Here is a 14531-nt window from a genome sequence, read left to right as displayed (position 1 = left end):
GGCCTCACCTATGAGAAAATAAAAGTGGTCTGAGGGGTGGGGCAAGGCAGGGATATGTTGAACATTATTGGTTGAAATGGATGCCAATCATAAAACGAGCCTTGGCATCCCTCCCCTTTCGCTTCCAGCAGGCCTTGCGCGCGCGAATATGGCGGCGTCCAGGTGGAGGTCTTGAGGAAACTAAGTCGGGATGGCGTTGGCGTCGGGGCACGCGAGGCGTGCACTGGCTCGCCCTGGGCCGCTCGGTCTTGGGGGCTGCGGGACCCCGACACGCGGGGCGTACGAGTGGGGCGTGCGCTCCACGCGGAAGCGCGAGCCTCCTCCCCTGGACAGGGTGTACGAGATCCCTGGACTGGAGCCCATCACCTACGCTGGGAAGATGCACTTCATGCCCGGGCTGGCGCGGCCGGTCTTCCCACCCTGGGACCCTGGTTGGACGCACCCAAAGTTCCGCCGCCCAACCCCGATTCACGAGCAGCCGCTGTACAAGGATCGGGCCTGCTACGTCTTCCACCACCGTTGCCGCCTCCTCGAGGGTGAGACCCTAGGACCAGCAGGAGGGACCCAGCACCGACCCCGACCCTCTGTGGCCTTAGTCAAGACCTTGAAACTTTGCGGGGCTCGGTTTCTTTTGCGAAATGGGGCCGGTAGTGATTACGTCTTCTGAGGGTTTCAGGGTTAAGTGGGATGTGAAGTGCTGTGCTTGTGTGAGCGAATATTAGGTTGAGTGGCGAGGTGAAAAGACCTGGTTTCTGCCCTAGCCGTGCCTCTATCTAAATCTCAGTCATTTGGGGCAAGTGGCTGAACCTTCCAGAGCCTCTCTTTTCTGTGAACTGAGTAGTTTTGACTAGTTGGACTACATTGACCTTTGCAGCTCTTAACACCCTGGACACATAACTACATTGAAGAAATAGGTGGAGGGAGTTTATAGTGGAAAGTCGTAGCTGAAAGCGTGCTTAATCGCCTGGCCTATGGCCTCATTTCCCAGGCTTGGTGAATGTAACAGAGAGGGATGTGATTTGCCCAGAGATGCCCTGTGGGTTAATAGTGAAGCCAGGGCTACGTATCTGGTTTCCTAGATCAGTGTCCTTTGTCAAAGGTCAGAGCTGAGGTGTTCTCAAGGAAGGGATTTGGACCTAAAAGCCATCTAGCCTATTTCTCCCACCTCCCCACCTCATTCTCTCTCAGAGCAGGTCAGAATGACTGAGCTGAATGAAACCAGTCTGTGTGTCTAGAGCAGTACCAGAAATTACTTTACAGGGTCCGTGGGGGTGGGAGGGCTTCTTTTATTGAGTCACTTTACATATATATATATATATATATATATATATATATATATATATATATATATTTATATATATATATATATATATATTTTTTTTTTTTTTTTTTAAAGTTTATTTTGAGACAGAGTGCCAGCGCGTGGTGGGGGGAGGTGGAGAAGTGGTGGGCAGGGGGGTGGGCAGCAGAGAAATAGAGAGACAGAGAGAGAGAGAGAGAATATCCCAACCAGTCTTCTCACTGTCCGCGCAGAGCCAGACTCAGGGCTTGAATTCACGAACTGGGAGATCACGACCTGAGCTGATATCAAGAGTTGGATGCTTAACTGACTGAGCCACCCAGGTGTCCCCCCTTTCTGTATTCTTGCCTGTTCTTCCTTAGTCCCCAAATTACTGTGCAGATTCTGGTTCTAAAAACACAAAATGGTCAGGTTCAGTGGGAGCAGTATTTTCCAAGGAGTAGTTAAGAAACAAAGACCTGGCAGGATTTTCGGACTAAGCCGGAGAATAAATCCTTGATTTGACAAAAACTTAAGTCAACCAGCCAGTCTCTTAAGCCCATCAGACCCATTCCTGAAAACTGACTTTACAGCATCTAAACACTTCCATTGCCCTACCAAGGTGTTATGATGGACCTCACAAGAGTTGGTACCCTTGAGTGACCCTGGGAACATTACCAGGCTTTAGGGTAGACAGACTCACGTTGTCCTCCCCACCATCACTTTCGGGGTGTGTAACTTGAAGTAAATTCCTTAGTCTCTGAGTTTCATAAAATCCATCCTATAATGGATTCCAGATGGATCTCCTCCATTCCATAAAATCACATCCAACTTGTAGATAAAGTACCTGGCACAGGTAAACGGTGATGCTCAGTAAATGGCATCTGTAATTATTATATATTATTCGTATTCTAGTGAACTGTAAAAATCTCAATTTTATTTATTTATTTTTTTTTTGAGAGAGAGAGAGAGCGAGCGGGGGAGGGACAGAGGCAGAGAGGAGAGAGAATCTTAAGCAGCCTTCATGCCTACTGGAGAGTGCAGCGAGCCCATCCTGGGACTTGATATCATGACCTTAAGATCATGACCTGACAAGAGTTGGATGTTCAATCAACTGAGCCACCCAGGTGCCCCCAAATCTCAATTTTTTTAATTAAAAAAATTTTTTTTTCTTAAATTTTTTCAAGTTTAAGAAACAGTGGCGGTGTCAGAACTAAAATTCAGGTTACCTGACTCCCACTCAGGGCTTTTCCTGGTGCACCACAAAATCCAGAAGTTACATTTTTAAATGTTTGTTATTTCTCAAGGCCTGCAAGGCTGAAAGTGAAAAGTCCCATTGCCCTTATAACATTTCATTTATTAGCACAAAGGAAATTGCCTGAAGGTGTCTCCCCCAAAGTACCCTAGGCTCCATTTAATCCCAGACATCGCTTTTAAATGAAGATCTATCTCTGAAACAGTGGTGTTTTCCCATCTGGGATGAGTAGCCTGCTACCCAAAGCAGTCACCAGCCCACTGTCATGGGCTTTTCCAATCAGGGATTTTGGTGTGGGTTAATAGAAGGGATCTAGGATTTGAAATGTTGGCATCCGTCGATCTAGTCCCAGAGTCTAGAGTCTGAATCTTTCAGGCAACAGACAGACACTTTCCTGCAAGATTTAGCCTTACGACCCCAGCCATCTTAGCTGCTGTTTGAATTCCTCCTGTGCAGGCATCTACTGCCTCAGTCAACTGTTGACCATCCTTAGGTAGGCAGTCATTCCTGAGGTTGAGTTGAAATTTGGTGCTCCTGGCGTTCACTCTTATTTTAGTTCTGACTCCTCAGATGTCACAGTACAAATCCTGTCTCTCTCAAGACAGACGTTTCCCTAAGATGCTATTGGCAGACTTAAGCAATTCTTATTGAATCACCTTTTTTGTTTTTTTGGTTTTTGTAACTGATTACCCCAAAGGTGTAAAGCAGGCCCTGTGGCTAACCAAGGCCAAATTAATAGAAGGCCTTCCCAAGAAAGTGCTTAGCCTTGTTGATGATCCAAAGAACCACATAGAGAACCAAGATGAACGCATTCTGAATGTGATCTTTCACGCCCGTCTTTGGCACTCCACTGAAGACACCCCCAAGAGAGAGACCTACTGGTGAGTTTCCCCCAAGTCAGTAAGATTTCCAGTCAGTGGATCTTGGGAGTCAACCTGTTGCTTTACATCTCCAAATGTTTCTTCTTTCCTCCAAGCCCAGTCATTGTGGACAGTCTGATACAGCTGTGTAAATCCCAGATTCTCAAGCATCCCTCTCTGGCCAGGCGGATCTGTGCCAAAAACTACACGTTATCCACCACCTGGAATCGAGGTTAGTCATCTTGGTCTGTATTTTATCTTTCTACTTTTAGCCTGACTACCAGCTCACCACCACCACCTCTATACCTGTGCTCATTTCCATCCTTCACAGACCAATTTGTAGGCTCAGACACCTCCTCCTATCATTAGCCACAGGCCAGTCTTTTTGGTTTTAGTCACTTTTTCCCAAGACTTAATTCAACCATATCTATCTATTGAGTGCCCATGAGTGCCTAAATGTTGAAGATAAGTGATGAAGCACAGTCTATCTCTGCCTTCACAAAGCTCATACTGGATTGCAAGAGCCTTCTTACCCCATTCATGCTTTCTTCCTTTTCCAAATCCATTTTCCACGTAGCTGCCAGAGTGATCTTTCTAAAGCGCACTTCCCTCCCCTGTTTCAGATCCTTAAGTGTCTCCCAGGAGCTTAAACCATTTATCATAGGATTCAGAGCCGCTGTGATGTGGCCACCACCTAGTCTTTCTAGTCTTACCTCCTTCTCTGCTACCCCCACCTTCAGCCCCATCCCCGGGCCAAATTTTTTTTTTTAATTTATTTTTTTAACATTTTTTATTTATTTTTGAGACGGAGAGACAGAGCATGAACAGGGGAGGGTCAGAGAGAGGGAGACACAGAATCTGAAACAGGCCTCAGGCTCTGAGCTGTCAGCACAGAGCCCGACGCGGGGCTCGAACTCACGGACCACGAGATCATGACCTGAGCCGAAGTCGGCCGCTTAACCGACTGAGCCACCCAGGCGCCCCTATCCCCGGGCCAAATTTACACTTCAGCCACCTGGAGCTTTTTGGCATGAAACTTTGACAGCTTTTGCACTGTGCTGTACATTCTGTGTGGAATGTTCTTTTCTACTTTCCTCCTTTGGTTAAATTCTACTTGTCTGCAAGGCCCCAGCCCCCTTCCTATGTGAATGCAGAGATTAGCTAGTTCTCTTCTGTGCTTCTTATGCCAATCATGCCTATTTTTATTAGAGCATGTATTATACTGTATTGGAATTCTCTAATATCTAATATCTGCCCCACTAGACTGAACTTCTGATGGCAGGGACCTTGCCTTATTCATTTTTGTCTGCAGTGCCTTAACAGTTCATGGCACATGATAGGTGCTGACTGAAGGGATGGGCGAATGATTACCACGCTGAGGGGTTTCAGGGATGTTCAAAGCACACCAGTGTTGTGATTGGTGGAATTCTGGAGCAGGGAAACCAGCTCTGGAATGATTTTAGAATTTTCAGGTCAGGTTTCTCCAGCTTGCCCCTTTGAGTATGGACTTTCTGGCACGGAGTCAGCTTTGCAGAGGTAATGGCACCACTAAGGAAATTAGTGATCCTCATTAATAGAGGAGTACTTGTTGGCCCATCATCAAGTATTACCTCTAATTAAACTGCCCCATTTGGAGCTGTCACTGGAGGAGGGATGTGGAGGGAATTGAATTGGAAACCACACTAGAGTGGTCTGTGGGGAGAATCTAAAACCCAAGGTTAGGAGAGGTCCGGGCACATTTATCTTCCTTGCAGATTATATGTGAGGAAACAGGAAATACTTTAGGAAACTCTTCTTGAGGTGTGGGTATGATGTACTTTAACAAGCAGATCAGAGTTTATCCATCCACAGATGTAGTATCCCTGTTTTACATACCCAGTGAGGGAGACCACACGCTAATTATATGACAGCGCTCTTGGCCAAACCAGCTTTTAGACATAGAAGATCATTACCCTTGATCTGTTACCATCACATTATGATTTGACTGTTTCTAAAAACCCAAAGCAGAGGAAGATTTGCCTCCGTGGAGAATCTTCAGGAGGCCATTCTCAGGGAGGCATTCAGGCACATTTTGCCTGGTGGCAACGCAGCTTCCCGTGGGGACCTCCGTGAAGGGCATCCGCACATGTTCACGGTGGCAGGTTTGCTGATTCGTCCGATGCGAGTTTGTTTCCTCATAAACTTGTGTCTCCATGTAGCAAATATGCTGATCCGACCTAGGTGAGGCTTTCTGACTGGTACAGTTTTTTCACTGTCAGCTGTTGAAAACAACTTGGCCCTTTTCCGGAGTTTAATAAAGCCTTTCTCCTCAGCCTCTGGTCTCAGTCCCTCTCCCTCCCTCCCTCCCTCCCTCCCTCCCTGCCACAGCACGCTCTAGTCACCTGGATTTGTCTCCTTAAACTCTGCTGTGGAGGAGCACACTTCTGTGCCTTTGCACAGGTTATTCTTCCTTAACCAAAATGTTTTTCCTTCCCTTTCTTTGCCTGGGCCAACTGTTAACTAACCAAGGGCAGTTTTGCCCTTTAAGGGAGATGTGGCAAGGTCTGGAGACATTTTTGATTGTCATGACTTGAAGAGCGGGGAGGTCTGCTGGCATCTAGGGGGTAAGGGTGAGGGATGCTGCACAGGACAGTTTCCCTCACCGAAGAATTATCTGGTCCAAAATGAGAATAGTGCCACAGTTGAGAAGTTCTGCTCTTATCCATCCGTCGGAAGCTAGTTTGAAGGCACATCACTTTCAGAAGGATTCTCAGACCTCTGAGAGGAGGCCGGCTTTCCCCACCTCTACTGTCTCTGAATATGGCTCATACTTTTGTATGCACCTTACCTGGTGAGCTTCTTGAGAGCAGAGGGTAACTGTCATTCATTTCTGGGTCTCCAGTGTAGAGCAGGTGCTTGGAAACATCTGTGTGGGACAGCCCTAACCTACAGAGCCTGCCGGGCCTCAGGACTCGTTGGCCAGGGAACACAGGAAGAAGAGTGCATCGATCGATCCCCTTCTCAAGAATCCCCGGGTTAACATTTAACCAAAGTTTTGTTTTCTGCAATTAGGCTGATCAGCTAGGACAGCGGTAAGACTTGAGCATGGCAGGGTGAAGGCTCTAGACTTGGCTGAGCTGAGGTAAGGCTTTAGACCAGGGTAGACTAATTGTCTTTCTCCCCTTTTAGAGTCTTTTCTCCTTCAGGTCCGTGGTTCTAGTGGAGCCCGACTGAATACCAAGGATCCGCTGCCCGCCATTGCCTCCAAGGAGGAGGTTGAAGCTACTAAGAATCATGTTCTTGAGACTTTCTATCCCATATCACCCACTATTGATCTTCAGGAATGCAATGTTTATGATGTGAAAGACAACACAGGTAAACGTCAAAGCCTTGCATTTCCAGGAAGCATGGAGATGAGGGTCGTGCTTTTTCTGAAGGGAAGGGATATATTGAATGCTTACTAAATCTGCGCTGGGTGCCTCATGAGCATTTTCTCCTAAGAGCCATGTAGCAGCCTTTGTGCCAGGTACTGTTGTCCCTATTTTGTAGTCAAGGAAACAAGACTCAGGGAGGTTAAGGGGTTCAGTTCAAAGGCTGACTTTGCTTTTGACCTCTGAGAGGTAACTGTTGCATCAGAGTTGGAATGGGTATTTTTGGGGGGCCTTTTGGCCAGGCACCAGGTGTTTCCTTTAGTCACACGTCCCTTGAGAGACACCCTTCTCTCTATGCACCCTGTAAACTCTGGCCAACATTCTGCTAGGACTGAGGAAGCCCCACAGGCCTCAAATGGGGCTGTTCATCTAAGCTCCATCGAATAAGGCATCACCATCTCCCTAGGCAGCCAAGACAGAAATGAGGGTGTCAGGCTGGGCAGGCCCGCTGTTCGTGCCATCCAGTCTGTCCCTGTGAGGTGTAGTGTCTTCCTCCCAGCCTCCCGTCATCTCCACAGTGACAACCTCCAGCAGCCCCACCCACTCTCAGCCAGCCTGTTGCCACAGCCTCCCAGCTGGCCGGTCTGACCTAGGCTGTTTTCTGTCAGTCCCTCTGGTTCCTGGTTCCAGAGGCACCCTTCTGAAGCAGATTCCGTCCTTCCCTCCATGCCCACCTCCCTGTTGCCTGTTGGGTAAAGTTGGAACTCCTCAGTTTATCACATGAGGGCCTCCAGGCCCGGCCTCGGCCCCTCTCTCCAGCCACCAACCTTACTTTTGTCTCCCCCATACCCCGCAGACCTTCCGTTATTCCAGCTACGTGTAACACGTGGAGCCCTTCTCACCAGAGGCTCCGGCACGTCCTCTCCCTGAGATTTGTGACCGTCCACCTCTTTTTGCCTTCACCTCAGTAGTTCATCTGTCACAGTTCATCTTTGGAATCGCTTCTTCCCAGAAATGCTGTGAGGTCTTCCAGCGTCGTCAGAGGCCTTTCATCTGTCCTCCCCCCGCCCCTGGCTCACCCCATATCTTCACATGTCCTCCGTGTGGAGATGGTCACTTTTTCCGTCTGCTTCCCCTCTAGACTGAGCCTCTCAAAAGTAGTGGCAGGCTGCACTTGGCTGCTGTTCTGGTGCATGTCTCAGGCTGGGCGCAAGGGGAGGGCCCACCGGAAGTGCCCACGGCAAGTCTTGTCTGTCTGAAGCAGCGCTTGCCTCTGGGATTTTCTTTTTTCTTTTTCTCTTTCTTTCTTTCTTCCTTCCTTCCTTCTTTCCTTTCTCTTTTCTTTTCTCTTTTCTTTTCTTTTCTTTTCTTTTCTTTTCTTTTCTTTTCTTTTCTTTTCTTTTCAGAGAGGGCACAAGGGAGCAAGGGGCAGAGAGAGAATCCCAGGAGGGACAGAGAGCAAGAGGGGGTGGTGAGAGAGAGAAGTAGGGCTCCCCCGAAGCAGGACTTGTGCTCACCTGATGCAGGACTCGAACTTATGAACCCTGAGATCATGACCTATGAGCTGAAGTAAGATGCTTAACCTACTGAGCCACCCAGGCACCCACCTCTGGGATTTTCATAGCCAGTGTCTTCCCGGCCTCTTTCTTCCTCCTTTTTACACCTGCTTTCACTGAGCCAGATTACTTGTTCCGGAAGCTGCCAGCCTACCCAGGGTTTACTCCTAGCAGTGCAGGGGATGAGAATGATGGCCTGGCAGGGTTGTGTGGCTGGGATAACAAGGGCTAAGCCTTGATTCTCAGTGCCAGTGTTTGCAGCTCACTTGTGAGGTGTGAAGTGAGTTACTTATTGCTAATAATAAAGTGTGGAGTTTCGTAAACGATTTGCTTTTAAAAATATAATTAGTGTAGATTTCAGGTTTCCTTCTACTGACATCATTGTCACCTATGTGCTTGAATGGGCGAGAAAGGGGTGTCGTTAGAGCTAGCATGCAGGAATCACCTGGCACAGGTTGGCAACATTTTCAGTAAAGAGATAGTAAATAGTTCAGGTTTAGCAGGCCACAGATGGTCTCTGTGACAATTATTCCGTAGACACTGTGTAAATGAGTGGACATGGCTACGTCCCAGTACAAACTTTATTTTCACAAATGGGAGGGGCCAGATGTGGCTGGCAGGCTGTAGTTTGTCATCCCCTGAGCTGTAGGGATAACATCTGCCTTTACTGAGTCTGTAGTGCCTGGCACGGAGCTAAGGTCGGGTGACATTCCTCAGGCTTTGGGACAGGCTGATCATCCTTTCCACCCCTCCACATGATTATGTACCTTGCAGGATTCCAGGAGGGCTATCCTTACCCCTATCCCCACACCTTATATTTCCTGGAGACAGCCAGTTTACGACCACACCGCCTTCAACCAGATCACCTGCGGGCCAAGATGATCCTGTTTGCCTTTGGCAATGCCCTGGCTCAGGCCCGGCGCCTCTATGGGGTATGTATGTGGAGAAGACCTCCAAGGTACTTGACGTGTTGTTGGCCTCCTGCTTACGCTGCTCACGGAAAGAAGGGAGGCACAGGGGGGATTCCTTGCTTGACTGAGTAGTTTCAGGGAGAGGCACTTCCACTCACCCCACAGGGGTAAACTGACATCTGTTGGGGGCCTACGGTGTGCCTGTGTTTTTACATAAGATACCTCATTTGTTGATCAAAATAGCCCACAAGGTTTCTTTGTCATCCCCGTTTCCCAAGTGATGCCACCAAATACAGCTTGTCCAGCATTACACACAGTGAGTGGGGGAGAGAGGACCGGAACTAGGTGCACCCAGCGCCTACAGCTTCAGTTACTTGTGCTCTGGGACGCCGCCTCGGTTCTCTGATACCAGACCTGGAGCACAAGGCTCCTTTGGGCAGGAGGAAGGAGAGCAGTAGAGGTGGTGCAGACCTGCCTGCCAAGTGAGGGCGGGTTCTGGGGACCCAGATGCCATTTGGTGATAGCCCCTTGATTCTGAGAGAGTGTCTCAGACCTGGATGGTGTAACGTGCAGGCTGAGTAGTTGTCCCACAGAGCTAGCCCCCACGTTGGTGAGAGCCTGGCCTGGGAGCAAAGGCCTCCCGGGAGGGAGTAGGGAATGGCAGTAGGGGATTCCCTGAGCAGGCCCAGGACACTGGATCCTGGGGAGTTGGGGAGGGGGTGGGATGGGTGTGTATTAGGAGGAGGGCTGAGAGTTGCTGCCAGCTCCCAGGTCCGAGGCCCCCCCCGGAGGAGTGAAACTCAGTGTTCTGTTTCCCATCCTTCTTGGTCTAGGAACTAGGTGGGTTTGTGGAGGTGTGGTTAGCCAAATGAGATAGGGAGTGGAATGGACCTTGCCTAGATTGAACATTTGCCACGTGCCAGATGTTTAGTTAGGATTCTTTGTGTCAGTGTTTCTCAAAGTGTGGTCGTGGATTAGCTGCATGAGCATCATCTGGGAACTTGGTGGAAATGCAAAACTGCATCAGAAACTGGGGATGGAATCCAAGTAACCAGTGCTGTGAGAAGCCCTCTGGGTGATGCTGGTTTAAGCTCAAGGTTGAAAACCACTGCATTGTCAGATCCCTGTAGCAACCCCCTGGGCAGACACGGTCAGCTTCATGTTACAGATGAAGAAACTGAAGCTCAGGGAGGCTAGGTAACTTTGCCAGTGTCACACAGCTAAGAGATTAGCCACTGTCACATCTTCATGTGACTTTCCAATCCTTGAGGGTTGTTGTCTTTATTCCCATTCTCTGACTGCATACTCATGAAGGCTCTGGATGGTTAGGTGACTTGCCCAAGATCCCACAGCTGTCGAGTGAGGAAGCTGGCATTGGAGCCCTGATCCCTCTAGCTTCAAAGGATATGCTGCGTCTCGACTCTGGGGCCGGGGAAGGAAGCAGACAGTCACATGCCAGGTACTAGGTCTGCAAGCTCGTCATAGCGTCTGTGCCAGCTGTTGCCAGCAGAGCCCGGGTAGCAAGGCTGACGCTAATTGCCACCCAGTTGGGTAGGAGAGGGGACCTCCCCACCCCCTCCAGGTACAAATTATTCCTGGGGATGTGAAGTTGAGCAATTATGGGAAGAGCCTCCATGTAAAGGGTAAAATTGCTGAGAAATTTATGTACTACCTGCAGTTTTATTGATCTGTAGAGGGAGATAAGAGTCAATACAGAATTCTCAGCTAACACTTAGAGGTACTTTTCTTTTTATTTATTTCTCGTGCAGCTAAGAACAGGTATTTCTAAGGCCAGCAGTCCCGGTGTGGCCCACACTGAGGTCTGACATTAGCTATTCCTAATGTCGCATTCAGCCCGGAGGGGTGAACGTAGGCAGCATTTTTGAATCCAGGATGCTCTGCTTCATGGGGCTTGCCCGTTGGATCTCTGTCCCGTGGGTAGTCGTCACCAAACTGGACTCTGCGCGAAGTCTCAGTAGTGTGAACATAGAATTTATCATCCCTGCTGGGACGCTACCAGGGGTGCAGAGAGGTACTAGTGTCAGATACAGTGGGGCGCTAGGTGTCAGTCACGATGGGGTTTTAAGTGATTTCGTAGCTTGGGCTCTGATCCTGGCTCACGTCTCGTGGGTAACCTGGAACAGATTATACCACCTTTCTGACCCTCATCTGTGAAGTGGGAATAGACTGCTAGAATCATGAGATTACAGGTGACTCTATGTAAAACTGATACAATGCCAGGCACGCGAGAGGCTTTCAGTAACTGGTTGCTGCTGTTCTTATTATTACCAAGGGGCACTAATTGAGAGAGCATTAGCAAATGTGTTGACTGGGGAAAACCTGGTGCCGACACAGTGCTGTGGACACTCCAGGAATCTGACACGTTCTGGAGTTGCGTCGGGAGCATGAAGCCCAAGTAAGGCAACTAACTGCAGGCTTAGAGCATTCCAGGGTGCCAGGCCCTCAGGAGCAAGGCAGAAGTGAAAAGTGAGCATGCCGGAGCGTGGGCCAGTCTGCGTTCGGCGCCCCACGTCTGTGTGACTTCAGATAAGTCACTTGCCTTGCTGAGTCTCGGTTTCCTCATCTGTCAAGTAGAGTGAGAACTGAGTGAGGTTATATATGTTCACTGACCCTCCAGGTTAACGTTCGAAGGAACTGATGTCACTGCCGTTACCATCACGTAACACCATGGGTTCGAGGGATTTCTTGTTAACTTCCCAGCTCACCTTCCTGTACTCTTGCCGCTTGCCCGGTCATCACCTCCCAGCGGCAGGGATTATTCCGTGTGCTTAACCATGAGCTGCCACGTCAGCAGAGCCAGGCTGGGGGAGGGAGGGCTGGCCTCGTTCTGGATGGTGCCCTCAACTTAACTCTGTTTTCATGGCCCCGTGGTGGAACCCTTAAATGGGAGCAGACGTTTGTTGTAAAGGCCGGAACTAGGAGCCGCCTGTTCTGTGCCGTTCTTCACACCCCAGCGTTTCTGGTTTGATTTACTTGTCCCCTTTTCCTCTCAGAGTGACACTAAAGTTTTGGAGCAGCCGGTAGTTGTGCAGAGTGTGGGCACCGATGGACGTGTCTTCCAGTTCCTGGTGTTACAGCTGAACACCACAGACCTGGCCTCTAACGAGGGCGTCAAGAATCTGGTCTGGGTGGACTCAGACCAGCTCCTCTATCAGCATTTTTGGTGTCGCCCAGTGATCAAAAAGAAGATGGTGGTGGTAAGTCCAGCCATCTCCAGTCTTGTGATTGGATCGGGGCTGTGACTCAGTTTCCCCAGAGTGAGCCAGGGGTAGAGTTGAAGGGATGCTTGCGAGTGGGACCCTGGCTTTAGGAACTTCCTGCCCAGGATCTCTACCTGGAGGGCTACTTTAGCCCTGCCTGTCACCTAAAATGGCACCTTCCACCCTGGGCTCTCCCTGGCTCTCCCTGGCTCTCCCTGGCTCTCCCCTCCTGCTTCCCCCTGTCCCCCTCCACACCCGGCTCCTCACGGCACCCTGCGTGCCCAGCTGCTAGCCTGGGGTCTTAGTAGGAGCTGCTGCTTTTGTAAAGGAGGCTTCTCCCCCCGCCCCCATTTCTTTCATCTGGCCATCCCCTCCTTGTCCTTCCAGGTTTAGCATAAGGACCCAGCACCCCACTGCCAGCCTCACTTAAGTGTCTCGGGTGGGTCCCGTAGCCCCCGTGTTTCCCCCATCATAGCACAGTCCTGCTGCTGTGCTGCAGTCAGCTGTTTGTAGCTTTTTCTCCTCCATCAAACTGAGCTCTAAGCTCTTCGGAGGCAGGGCCTGTGGACGAGGCATTCATTCCTAGGACACGGGATTCTTCCGGTGGCTCATCACTACCGCACCTCAGTGCTCCCCTGGCAGAGTGTAGGCCTGCTTCCTGTGCAGTGGGCGGCGGCGGTGTCTAAAATTAATGCTGTAATGTCAGGCGGTGATAAGCACTCTGAAGAGACAAGAGCGCATCAGGGGCTGCGAGAGAGCAGAGTAGGGGTGCTGCTGGGTCTGCGGCTGGGGGTCCCGCATGGGCCTGAGCAGACGTGCTGTGTGGAGCTGGTATCGGCCCCTCCAATAGCATCGGTGCGGCAGCCGCACAGTCACGTCTCTTGTACCTGTCGGTGCTGCTTCTGCCCTGTAAACACCTCCCCCGTCTGGGCCCTTCTCTTTTGCCCCAGACTCCGTTATCTGTTACCTGCAGCCACACCCGCTACCCCTGCACTCTCTGCCCTTAACCCTGCTCTCCTTCTCGTCTCTGGGTCCTCCCTTCTAGAACACTGACTTAGTGCCAGACACATCCTGGTTGCTCACATGGCTCCTCGGTGCCTGTCTAGTTCAGCTCCTGACCCAACCCCGCCCCCGAGCACAGACCCTGGGCTCCAGCCTCGCCCTTCTCTTCCCTCCTCTGCACTGGCACATGTACTCTCTGTGAAGCCGCCTGCCTTTTCTTCTGCCTTTCTGGCCCACTCTCCTTGCCCTTTAATACTCATTCATACCTGGTCTCTTCCATGTATGGGAGTCAGTGAGTCATCTCCCCTGCTTCCTGAGCATCATTTCCCTAATGCTGTGAGGCCTGTCACCGCTTAGTGTCCCTGTTCGAACACCCAGCCGCAAGCTCCTTGAGGGCAGAGCCAGATTCAAGCCTCCGTTGGGTTTCTAACACTGGGCATAGGCCCACTACAGGAGAAGGGGCCTGATCTGTGTGTGTGGATTAGTGAGGGATTATCGTCCCCCGGAACGAAAAGGGTCAGCAGACCATTTGTTCCCTGTGGTTGAGTTGAGAGGGATGAGGCGTGAGGGCGGTGCCCACTGACGAACTGGCTGAAAGCACTATGAGCGCATCACGTCCACCAACCCAGCCCCTCCGTCCTCTCTTTGTACCAGCTCCCTGGTGCCGCTTCTTGGTCCACGAGAGGAAGAGACTGGGATTATCCAGGTCTGAGGGTTTACATAAAACCGACCTTTGTTTTCATTAAACCTAGTAGCAGGATCCTAATGGGCTGTGTTTTTTTCCAGGAACCTGTTGGGCCGACTGGTTTCCAGCCAGAGACATTCAGGAAGTTTTTAGCTCTGTATTTGCACGGTGCCGTGTGAGCCAAGGACCACTCTGAGTCTGAAGCCCCCTTGCCCCTCCCGTGGAAGATCCTGCATCCAGGGCAGTGACTGCCTGGAGCCTGAGTGCTCCCTTGTCCCCTGGTCTGGCTGCCAATAAAGAGCCCTTGAGAGGCACTGGGGCCTATGCCCGGTGTGGGGTGCTGTCAGAAGGGTCGCCTGTGGCTGCGTGTAGGTGGCATCCTGAGCAGGTGCGGTCCTGGGAGCCTGACTGC

The 14531-nt window shown here is 50.5% G+C and overlaps 1 protein-coding gene across 1 annotated transcript; it reads left to right on the top strand.

Annotated features, from left to right (window-relative positions):
• The first annotated feature begins 120 nt into the window (after nt 1–120).
• MRPL37 (mitochondrial ribosomal protein L37) lies at nt 121–14442 on the top strand. The gene is made up of 7 exons (XM_019449191.2): nt 121–536; nt 3232–3415; nt 3511–3626; nt 6563–6748; nt 9075–9232; nt 12226–12429; nt 14221–14442. Exons 1-7 carry the CDS (start codon nt 191–193, stop codon nt 14296–14298), a joined length of 1272 nt encoding a protein of 423 aa, XP_019304736.1. The 5' UTR covers nt 121–190; the 3' UTR covers nt 14299–14442.
• Nucleotides 14443–14531: the final 89 nt, after the last annotated feature.

The sequence above is a fragment of the Panthera pardus genome, unplaced genomic scaffold (assembly GCF_024362965.1).
Source record: "Panthera pardus isolate Hobbes unplaced genomic scaffold, ASM2436296v1 HiC_scaffold_11, whole genome shotgun sequence".
Taxonomy (NCBI): Eukaryota; Metazoa; Chordata; class Mammalia; order Carnivora; family Felidae; genus Panthera; species Panthera pardus.
The sequence above is the reverse complement of the archived record's forward strand: the minus strand, read 5'-3'. Positions and strand labels throughout refer to the sequence as shown.

Bases quoted from the DNA above. Each gene is read 5' to 3' on its own strand.
- MRPL37 (XM_019449191.2), top strand. From the start codon at position 191: ATGGCGTTGGCGTCGGGGCACGCGAGGCGTGCACTGGCTCGCCCTGGG. The intron at 3,416-3,510 runs GTGAGTTTCCCC...CTTTCCTCCAAG, and splicing joins CCCAAGAGAGAGACCTACTG to CCCAGTCATTGTGGACAGTC. The intron at 12,430-14,220 runs GTAAGTCCAGCC...GTTTTTTTCCAG, and splicing joins TCAAAAAGAAGATGGTGGTG to GAACCTGTTGGGCCGACTGG.